Raw genomic sequence first — 11890 nt, 5'->3', positions numbered from 1 at the left:
ACATTATCTAAGGCCAGGAAGATTTGATATACAGAATGGTTCTTTATTAGTGTCACAGCTTTTCCACTAATAATTTTCGAGGCCCTTTTATTCGAAAATATTTATTATATCCTCATTTTCACAAATACTGCATGATGAGATTTTTCTCAAACTAATATTAAAAATAATTTTAATGAACAGTTCAGGCTTCATGCTTTTGAAGGATCGATTGTTCCTTAGATATAGTGATTATTGTAAATTCGGTTGTCCAATTAAATGCTCTAGTTGGTGCTCTGACAACTTTCTGATTCTTAGATTTTGGTGCAATTTATTAGGTAAGCTTTTGTTGCTTTAAATAAACTCTGTAATTTATTGATCATAAAACAACAGAAAATAAATTAATATGAATACTACCAAATAGGATAAACAAAATTACCTATGTTATAGATATATTGCATGATTAATTTACATAATCTTATTGTTGGAAAAGTAAAGAATCTCATACCTTGTACTAACTATTAAAGTTTCAAAAATAGAAAAATATCTCTAATTCATTAAAGCCTACGAATATTAGAACTTTATTTTAAACGCCTGAAGTTCCATAAAATCAACAGCAACATAAAAAGATGTAAATCGGCAGCTTCAACATAAATTTTCTTTCAGACAGGTAAAGGATTGTTTATTTACATATATTAAAAATTAAACGCGGCATTTTTGTTCAATTCATGGCTTTTAGTAAAATAGAGCATTACAAGATAAATTTTAAATAAATTAGAATATATTTGGTTTGTTTACTAAAAGCTGTTAGGAAAGAGTTTTACCTCGATTTTTTTCATTTCTTATTCTAAAAGCTAACTTTTATAAAATAATTCTGTTCAAACTTTGTAGTTCTTTGATAAATTTAACTTGTATAATAAGATTTTGTAAAAAATGTAGAGATATTCATGTAAAGCTAGCTTTAGATGACAAAATGTGAAAAATTCCGATGATTAGATTGTCCCACCGGAAGCTAAAAACCGGTTTGTGGTGAGTGAATTGTCTGCTCAAGTCATCCAACCCCTTCCTTCTTCCTTTTACAGCTCAACTTTCAGCATGGTTGCTGGGGTAAGATTAATTTCTAATGTTTTCGAACTTTTTCTGTGTTTTTAAGATAATTTAAGTGATATAAATGTGAAATAAGTACAAATCATCTGAAGTTCTGTGATTTTTGTTGTATAAATTGCCCTTTTAAGATATATTGCATGATTACTTTTTGTAGCCGGTCAATTTTGGATCTTTTCATAGTTTTATGTTTTCTTGGCCGGTGTTTCTGAAAATTGATAGACTTTTCTGTTTTAATTGCTCCCCTTAGATCCGCTCGCAGTCTTATATTAGAGAAAAATCTTGGAATTGGTGTATATTTTTTGGTAGTGTGTTGTCCCCCCCCCCCCATCTTGCAACAGTTCGATACCTTTTTAAACTTAGTAATTTAGGCTACTTTTTTCTCAATAGTGTCTTGTTTACAAATCTTCAATGGTGTATATTAGATGTTCTTTATTTTCTTTTTCTCAATCTGATTTTTGTATCTATTTTTTCCATTTATACACTTATTATATTAAAAGGCATATTTATTTACTTTAGACTTTGTACACGTATCCTGACAACTTCCGCGCCCAGAAGGCCCTTATTGCGGCCAAGTACAGCGGGGCTGACCTCACCGTTGCTAAGGACTTTGTCTTTGGCGAGACCAACAAATCCGCTGACTTCCTCAAGAAGTTTCCCCTTGGAAAGGTAAGAATTCTTTTATAACCCTGTATGGTTTATTATCGTGTAGTATTTTATCCTTATTTTACGTGCCCAATTCAACATTTTTAATTTTCCAAAGATATTTAGACTACTGTATTTCATCATTTTTCCTCAGACATTTCATCATCCTTATCATATTAAGTTATTTAGTTTTTTCTACGAAGACATTTTCTCTTTTAGGTTCCAGCTTTCGAGGGTAAGGATGGTACCCTGCTAACAGAGTCTAACGCCATTGCCTACTATGTCGGCAACGACGAGCTCCGTGGCGCTGGTGTTGAGGACAGAGCTGCCGTTGTGCAGTGGATGTGCTGGGCTGACAGCGATGTTCTGCCCGCCAGCTGCACATGGACCTTCCCCTGCATGGGAATCATGCAGGTAACAATTTTATATTCACTTAATGCTTGGAAGAAGTAGATATTGGATTTAAGACTTTACAGGTCTCCAAAGTTTTATTAAGGGGGGGGGGGGTTTAATGCAACCATCTCGTAATCAGTGAGCAAATGGCACTTAGAATTCGAATTTCCTTCTATAACTTTGCATGAGTAATCCTTGGTAGATCTATTTTCCCTAAATCGAACAAAAAGTTGGAAAAGTAACGGCTAACGGCTGGCGGCTCATCTGTTTTGCCATTTGTTTGATATTTATATTGCAAATTAGTCACGAAACCTCTCTCAACATAGTACTCTTTTCTACTCCAAAACGCTATCAAACGGTTCTAGACGGTAGCTGTTGGTACTAGAAGTTTTAAAATTGGTTATTGCTATCATTTAACATGAATTAAACGAAAATTATGTTTTAAAAAGTTGATTCCTACGTAATTGATGATGGATTTACCCTGAAAATAGGCAAAAAACGGCTGAACGGCTGAGCCGCTAGCCGTTAATTTTCCAACTTTTTGTTCGATTTAGGGAAAATAGACCTACCAAGGATTACTCATGCAAAAGTTCAGATCGAAATTCGAATTCTAAGTGTCATTTGCTCACTGATTACGAGATGGTTGCATTAACCCCCCCCCCCCCCCCCCTTATGTTCTTTATTCTTTGGCCCTAACTTTGTGTCTGTATTTTTATTGAATTTTGACGTTTATGTTCCAAATATTATTTATCTAAGATTTTTACTACCTATTCGATGAAAGAAAACAAATACATCATTATTTACAATGAAATTAAACAAGAATCGTAAAACTCCGTGAGTTCTTAACCGCAAATGATGTTAACTTTTTTTTTGTAGTACAACAAGGGTCAGACCGACAGAGCCAAGGAGGATGTGAAGAAGGCTTTGGAATACCTGAACACCCACCTTCTCACCAAAACCTTCCTGGTTGGAGAGCGCATCTCCCTGGCCGACATTTCTGTCTGCTGCACAATGCTCAGCCTATTCAAGCTGGTCCTTGACCCTGCCTTCAGGAATGTGTTTCTTCTAATTCATTTGATTATTGAGGATATAGAGTTTTAGGGACGAAATAATAAGTTATCGTCCATTACCTTATCCATACTTTCTTATAATTTAAGCATTGGTTATTAATACTTAGTCATCTAAAAATTATTACTATACAAATAATGGAAAATTAAATAACACATTTGTAACTACAGGAAGCCCTACGGCAATGTTACCAGATGGTTTACCACTGTTGTCAACCAACCCAATGTTAAGGCAGTCCTTGGAGACACTGTCCTCTGCACCAAGATGGCAGAGTTCGATTCCAAGAAGTACGCAGAATTTTCAGGTATACACTATTACCTGCAGAGCCTTCCATCGTTTTAATAAAGAAACTAAATCTGTCTGTTTTTTATCGAAGTATCTCTAATCGCTGAACGGATACGGTTCTCCTTTAGTGTAGCTTCTTGCAAGTCCTGGGCAGGTTTATAACTATTTTTGCCAAAAATAGTTTGGGGAGGATACCACAACCCTGCCAAGAGAAATATAAATGTTCTACGAAACTAGTGCCGCCTAGCGGGGTTTTTAGAGAGTTAATGGTTAACGGAAAATTTTAACATTTTACGTTTCTTTTAAAGCCGCTAGTGTTAAATAAACAGTTCATGAAAGATGCATCGAAAGATTATGAGAAACCTTTTATAATGATGAAACAATTATAATATCGATTTGCATGTCAGTCTGACAGCCATTGATGATAAATTGCTTTCTGAAATAACTACTTATTAGATTAACTATCCCATGTCTAATATTAATTTTAAAATTACATAAATTATGGTTACTTAGGCAAGGGTGGAGATGCCGGCAAGAAGGATAAGAAGAAGGGTGATGCTAAGCCCGCCGAGGCTAAGCCCAAGAAGGAGGAAAAGAAAAAGGAGGAGCCCGCTGATGATGAACCAGCAAGTGAGTATTCTTTGTCTGTCCTGCTGTATTTAAAGTAGGGAGGGGACATAAAATTGTAAATCATAATGGGACCAAAGTTTTACGAATACGCTCCTTTATTTGTTGGTTTAAAACTTTAGGAAATCTTTAATAAACCATAAGTCCTAAGCAAACTTGTCCATCAAGATCCTAATCTTTAGGTGGAGTAATTTAGTTCATGATTTTTGGTGTATATTAATGTTTTTAGTCCACTGCTTATTCCTTAGATCCTTGACAATTTGTTAGTATTGCAGCTGTACTTGGACTATTCGGAATCAAGGAAATTATAATTTTTTTTTGGGGGGGGGGAGATGATTAAATTATTCCCCTAATATTAGACTTCCTGTTATGTTGCACCTGTCTTGTTTTCAGGGAAGCGGGGATAAGAAAAAGTAATGTCGTTTTAAGGAAATCATAATAAGTTAAGGGTTTGTATTTTTCAACCTAGTTGAAATTCTTCCCCTTACTCAAACTCTTGTTTCTTTATCCAATTTAAGGCTATTAAAAGGCTTTATGAAAATTACGGTTGATACAATCTTTCATAAATACGTACGATCATATTTTCTGATTTGTTCGATTGATTTCTTTTTAATGCCCCATCCCTGTATTTTTCCCCTTATATAATAGTACTTGTATTATAAACAAATATCCTTATATGGATTTATTTCTTTTAATACATTTATTAATTTTAAAGTTAAGAATCTTTTTAAGATTAATTTTTGTATGTTTTTTTACTTTGATAAAAGCTCCTATAATATAAAAGGATACTCTTAAAAACTCAAGAGGATTAACTTTATTAGTACAATTGATACCTTAAAAATACGGTAACTAAGCGAATAAAAACTTCATAAAAACAACAAATTATGGATATTAAAAATTTTGTAAGGTTTCATGAATTTAGCCTTCATATCGCAATAAGTTTAGGAGTTCTTAAAGGTCCAATTTCTAGATTTGCTATCTGTATGTACTAAATATTTATTTACTAGTCATTGCTACTCTAGCAACAAGGGACTTTGAATTAGCAGAGATGGATGGGCATAAAACAATCCCAATCTTTATGAAGCATCCCTAAAATGGAGAACTCAATCGGTTCAGTATTTTTCGAAATGGCCAAAAAAAAACTTTTTTTAGGATTGTTAATAAGCATAGCTTCTGCTATTATTTAACTTAATTAACGTCCAGGTTTTTTTAGTGGCCCCCAAGAAGAAAGATCCCCTGGATGAGCTTCCCTCTGGTACCAAATTCAACATGGAGGACTGGAAGAGGTAAAAACCGGTTTGCTATTCATTCCAGGGATCTTAAGGGACAAAGTTTGAAGTACATACTACTTAAAATGAACAAAGGCGACCCTTCTGTTTATTAGAATGCTCAAAGTTTCCAAGGCAACCAATGAAATAATGTTTGAACTTTTGGTACAAATACAATTTTAGTCCAATGTCTTATCCCAGACGATCCTGAATAGAAGAACATAATGATGAAACAAAAATAAAATCGATTTGCATGTCAGTCTGATTCATCCTGAGAGATAGAATGCTTTCTGAACAGAATCCTCAAATTTGAAAGAAAAAATTTTTAATGTCAAGTATTGATTATTTTTTTGTATTTAGGTTTTACTCCAACAATGATGAGGATGATTCTATCAAATGGTTTTGGGAACACTTTGACCCCGAGCACTACTCCATCTGGAGGGTAAGTTACAATGTTTTTTTTTAGTTTGGAGGGGGGGGGGAAGGGGTGTTTTTTTTACACATTACTTTCTTATTCGTCCTTAAAAACAAGGTACTTTAACTGCGATTGGTCTCCAACTGATCATGATCTTTTAACCATTAATTTTAGTTCAGTAGGGTTAATTATTAACATAATAAGATGGTTATTGTCCATTGTATCCCTAAAAGTCCATGAATTTTCCTCATTGTGTAGGGTGATAAATATTGGGGAGAATAAATGGTTTTAGATTATTTTAAATGATTGTCTTTAAATAAATTTGATATAGAAAATGCATACCTAGATATTATGACATGAAACTTTTTATTGTCATTTTTTCACCAATTAGGAGGGGATGGGATGGGGTTAAGCTCGTGCTCCAGCAAAAAATGGTGTCTCCGGATCCTGGCTCCGACTCCACATCCCTGCATCAAAGTAATAATAATTCCATTAAATAAAACTTTTAATTTCAGGGAGATTATAAGTACAACGATGAACTTACCATGGTTTTCATGTCTTGCAATCTCATGGGAGGTACGTACAACAATATAATTATTTTTCTCGTATTCATTCGAATCCGGTGGAGAGGAACCGGTTCTCATTCATACGAAAAAACTATGTCTAGCACCGCATTATAACCAGTTTTCTACGAATATAAAAATGTACAATTATAAGATTAAAACCAGTTTTTTAGCCCTGAGATGCCGAATTAATCTTATAATTGTACATTTTATATCCGCGGAAAGCCGTTTATAATAAGATGCGAGAAATAGCTATTAGCGAAGCTAATCTATACTAATCTTAGTCGGTCCGTAACGCTGTGGGTGATATGTTATATTCTCTGTTGCTATGAAAGACATACCGCTTAGAATTTTAGCTAAGATATCAATGTCACATGCGCATTTATTCTTTTCATTGTTTGGTCTGTCTGTTAGTCGGTCATGCTGCTTAGCGTCACTCGTTTTTTTGTAACAAACTTTGTCCTCTTCTAACTAATCATATTATTCGAAGTACTCTACTACAAGGGCATGCTTGTATATCACAATGGATTGAAATGTTTGGGTAAAAACTGTTTTACTTCTATTTATCCCTAGTTAATTTAATTAGACTATATAGTATATATTCTATTTTCAGCAACTTTTTCTTTCACAGTTATGAAATATCGACCACAAAGATTTTTTTATCCAATCTTGACAACTGAGGTATTTTTGGAAAGAGGAATGTACATTGAAAACGCGTATGTAAATTAGAAAATCCGCAAAAATCATTTTTGCAAGTTATTTGCAAAAATCTGCAATGTTAATTTGCAAAATTAATTTCATGCCTTAAATGACCGATTTAGAAAAAAAAATCTTTTATGAAATGTGTTTATCTATAAGTTTAGAACATAATTAAGGCAACAAAAATTTCTTTAGTGTCACTTTTTCACCTTATATATGAAAAAAGAAGTTTCTCACAATTTATGATAAAAAAGGTATAGGAACAATAAACATGTTTTTCTTGATGTAAACACAATAATTGGCATAAAATATATCATCCTAAATGTAAAATCAGATATAGACTTCTTTTTAGAGCAAATATAGTGCAATAAGTAACCAAGACATTTTTGCAAAGTATGAAAATCTAAAGAAAATAGTTCTTTTTGCTTTTGATATATATATCAGATAAATGGATATAAAATTAGTGATCAAAAACTATAAAACATGTTATAATTTTTTTTAACATTGTCATTGATTAAATTGCACTTTTAGGTTTAAGAATTACCGAAGTAGTGCATAAAAACTCTTTTTATGTAGTAATTAAACAAAATAAATGCCAAAAAACAACTACAAAATGGTCTACATTATAAAAAACGCCTAATTGTTGATTTTATTTTCTTTAATAACTTAATAAAGAGTTCTTATGTGCAACTTTGGTAATGAGTAAACCTAAAAGTGCATTTTAATCAATGATAGGGTTGAAAAAAGTTATAACTTGTTTTATAGTTTTTGATCACTAAATGTCTTGGTTACTTTTTGCACTATATTTGCTCTTAAAAGAAGTCTATATCTGATTTTTACATTTAGGATGATAGATTTTATGCCAATTATTGTGTTTACATCAAGAAAAAACATATTTTTTTTTCCTATACCTTTTTTTATCTTAAATTGTGAGAAACTGCTTTTTTCCTATATAAGGTGAAAAAAGTGACACTAAAGAAATTTTTTTTGCCTTAAGTAGGTACGTTCTAAACTTATAGATGAACACATTTTATAAAAAATATTTTTTTCTAAATCGGTCATTTAAGGCATGAAATTAATTTTGCAAATTAACATTGCAGATTTTTGCAAATAACTTGCAAATATGATTTCTGTGGATTTTCTAATTTACATAGGCGTTTTCTATGTATATTCCTCTTTCCAAAAATACCTCACTTGTCAAGATTGGATAAAAAAAATCTTTGTAGTCGAGATTCCATAACTGTGAATTCTGATATTGTAAGCTTGCTACTTGTGAACTTATCTACCCTTGTTTTAGGTATGATCCAAAGATTAGAAAAATTGAAGAAGAATGCCTTCGCCTCTTGTTGTCTCTTTGGAGAGGACAATAACTCCACAATTTCCGGTGAGATGCATACTTTTACATAATTGCTTAAAACTTGACCTAATGAGGCAATACTAAGTAGTTATCTATATGGGAGTTAACCCTTACAGATCGGGCCCCAATTCCCACCTTAATAGATCGGGGGGGGGGGCTCTAAGAGCCCCCCCCCCCTCTAAAATCTAACGTAAAATTTTTTCTGGTGGTTTATGTGTATTTTTAGAGAAAATTACTTTTTCTAGTCATAGCAGTCAGACTGCTCCTTAGCAATCTAGCTGCCTTAAAATTTTGTCAAGGTTTAGATAATTTATTTTATAAATATTTGCATTCAACCATCTCGTAATCAATGATTAAATGGCACTTAGAATTAGTAAATCTATCTGAAATTTTTCATGAGTAATCCTTGGTAGGTCTATTTTCCCTAAATCGAACAAAAAGTTGGATAGTAACGGCTGGCGGCTCAGCCGTTTTTGGCCTATTTTCAGGGCAAATTCATCATTCGTAACATAGGAACAGGGGTGTATATTCTGCACAAAATTTATTTTTTTTCCCCTGCTAAAAAATTTTTAATTTTTTTTCCCCCCTAGATTTTTCTTAAAAAGTAGGGGGGGAAATAGAAAAATATTTAAAGAACTATATATTTTATTTATTTTATCCCTCCTACCACACATTTTTTTAGTTTTTTTAACCAAGGAGGGGGACGAAATGGAAAAAATGTTTTCAGTTTTCTTAATTTTTACATTTTTTTTCCCTCCAACCACTTATTTTTATTTTTTTTCCCCCCCCCTGAGCCGGGGATCCCATGCAGAATATACACCCCTGCATAGGAATCAACTTTTTAGAACATATTTTTGGTTACATTCATGTTAAATGATAGCAACAACCATTTTATAAATTTCTAGTACCATCAGCTACCGGTTAGAACTGTTTGATAAAGTTTTTGAGCGACAAAAAGTATTATGTGGAGATAGGTTTCGTGACTAAAATAGCCAAAAAATTGCAAAACTGCTGAGGTTCCAAATTTTTGTTAGATTTAGGGGAAATAGACCTACCAAGGATTATTCATGCAAAATTTCAGATCAAAATTCGAATTCTAAGTGCCATTTAATCATTAATTACGAGATTGTTGTATAACTCTCCCCCCCCCCCCCCTTAACATAGATATTTTATCAAAACATTTAAATTAGGGGTCCATATCAAAGTTAAGTTTGATAACAAAAATAAAATTAAATTGTATTCGTAAAATTTAAATACTTGTAATATTTCACAAAAGAGGGGAGCAAAGTATATTTTCTCTTAAGATTGTTTTTCAATATCTTAGCAGACTAAAATGTTATTTCAATGAGTAAAAATATTTTATTTAGGTATTTGGGTGTTCAAGGGACAAGAATTAGCTTTTGAATTATGTGAGGACTGGCAGATTGATTATTCCAGCTACGCCTGGGAGAAACTGGATCCTGCTACAGATAACACCAAGGTTTGCATGATTTACAACCCTTATATCCCAACCTACACACACACACCATAGACTTTAATATACAGAGTTATCTTTATTTCTTTCAATTTTCAAGAGAGGTCCATAGCATTTTAGGGGATGGGGAATACCGTAAGTTCTCTGAAGCAAGCCTTAAAATGCGTTATTCTTCAATAATACCAATGTTATTTTATAAAGTAAGGTTTTTCTGAAGCTTAAGTGTTAGAAAAATACTCTACTGATATGAGGTTTTTTCCTTCAAGGGAAGCTTACATAGGTCTCTGGATAGTTTTTAACCATTTTCTGCACCCTTCCTTTTAAAGACAAATTACCTTTATGTTAGGGACTTCAACCGTTAGTTCCATAAAAAGTCAACAGTATTAATACAATATTATTATTGTTCATTACTTATGGAAGATCAATGAATGCCTGATCGCTCATCAAATGAAAGTATATTGTTTATAATTTCTTTGAAACTATCATTGCAACATTACAAATGTGAAAGGACTTTAGGCCGATATCCTATTATAAAAGTAGTATGGTTATTTTTGTTTAAAACTAAGGATTGCTGAAAAATGTCTTGGGGTGGTTTTATGTTATTATACTGACCTCACAGCCTTCTTCTAGACGCCAGGGCAAAGCAACAAGTGTTTAATTTTGAATAGTTGCAATTACAAAATCCAGGGAGGGAATAGACATTGCACTTTAAATTTGACTGGTACAAAATCGTTCTTAAATACGAAGTGATATTACACAACTAGGCAGGGGTGTATATTCTGCACAAGATTTATTTTTTTTCCCCGGCTACAAAATTTTTCATTTTTTTTCCCCCCCTAGTTTTTTCTCTCCAAGTAGGGGGAAAAATGAAAAAATATTTAAAGAACTCTATATTTTATTTATTTTATCCCTCATACCACACATTTTTTTAGTTTTTTTCTCTAAGGAGGGGGGGAAATGGAAAAAATGTTTTCAGTTTTCTTAATTTTTACAATTTTTTTCCCTCCAACCACTTATTTTTTATTTCCCCCCCCCCCCCCCCCCCTTAGCCGGGGATCCCATGCAGAATATACACCCCTGCAACTAGGTTGTTTAATCAAATTAAGATTATATATAACATAACCCAACCAGTGCAATTTACAAGATAAGGCCGTCTACCATCTCTGATTTCGTTAGTACTAACCTGTAGTATTTAAAAATTTCCACTAATTTTATCAAAATATCCTTTGTTATTTTAAATTTTTCTTTCAGGCTCTCGTGAAGCAGTATTTCAAATGGGAGGGAGAGGACAAGGAGGGTAGAAAATTCAACCAGGGCAAGATCCTCAAGTAATTTACTCTGAATGCAAGTTGGACCACAACCCTTGTAATACCATCAAGAAATGCGCAGAATTATGGACCCTGATTAACTGTTTTTAACATTCATACTGGTGCCCAGTTGACACAGGCTCATCATTTCTGCTTAACATGTTTTTATTGAACATTGTAATATTTCGCTCCCACCACAGTTTTTAATATTTGTTTTTAAAAATTTATTGGGTGTGATACGTGTACACTACCTTAAAAAAAATAATAAAAGTCATAACAGTTAGTTTTGTTCTTTATTATACCTTTCAAACAGACAAGGATGGCAGTATCTTTTAATAAAGTAGCAAAGATCATAGTTATATGAACATTGAACAAGTACCTACAGTCGAGCAGATAATGGATAAAACGGATTTAGAATTCTTAGTAAGTCCCTTTGCAAGGGGGAGAGAGCTGTATTTATATGTCTAATGGGAATATCCAGGGATAAAACAATGGCTGATAAATTTATTAGTATCCAATGATCATACACGTATGAATTATAGATTCTTTGTCCCATCCATATATCTCTGCTTTATATTGTACAAGAAATTTTTATACAAAATAATTTACCTAAGCAAAGCTTTATCCTTGGGGGGGGGGTAGATATACCACACTTTTCTGGGATCTTGCCAGATCAAGTATCAACTGTAGGGAATACCAAAGGATGACT

The 11890-nt window shown here is 32.9% G+C and overlaps 1 protein-coding gene across 3 annotated transcripts; it reads left to right on the top strand.

Annotated features, from left to right (window-relative positions):
• The first annotated feature begins 176 nt into the window (after positions 1 to 176).
• eEF1gamma (elongation factor 1-gamma) lies at positions 177 to 11464 on the top strand. 3 transcript variants are annotated; one of them, XM_080172404.1, is made up of 14 exons: positions 177 to 314; positions 577 to 646; positions 973 to 1083; positions 1600 to 1749; positions 1945 to 2139; positions 2995 to 3174; positions 3361 to 3490; positions 3985 to 4101; positions 5312 to 5384; positions 5727 to 5808; positions 6297 to 6357; positions 8341 to 8427; positions 9768 to 9880; positions 11126 to 11464. In XM_080172404.1, the coding sequence occupies exons 3-14, from the start codon at positions 1072 to 1074 to the stop codon at positions 11204 to 11206; spliced, it is 1281 nt and encodes a 426-aa protein (XP_080028530.1). In that variant the 5' UTR covers positions 177 to 314; positions 577 to 646; positions 973 to 1071; the 3' UTR covers positions 11207 to 11464. The 3 variants fall into 3 exon arrangements, with proteins under 3 accessions (XP_080028530.1, XP_080028531.1, XP_080028529.1); XM_080172405.1 differs by having other exon boundaries at positions 179 to 314; positions 554 to 646; XM_080172403.1 differs by lacking the exons at positions 177 to 314; positions 577 to 646 and having other exon boundaries at positions 957 to 1083.
• The last annotated feature ends 426 nt before the right edge of the window (positions 11465 to 11890 follow it).

This window comes from Acartia tonsa, chromosome 9 (assembly GCF_053477335.1).
Source record: "Acartia tonsa isolate MP-2025a chromosome 9, ASM5347733v1, whole genome shotgun sequence".
NCBI lineage: Eukaryota > Metazoa > Arthropoda > Copepoda > Calanoida > Acartiidae > Acartia > Acartia tonsa.
This window is presented reverse-complemented; position numbering and strand designations above follow the sequence as displayed.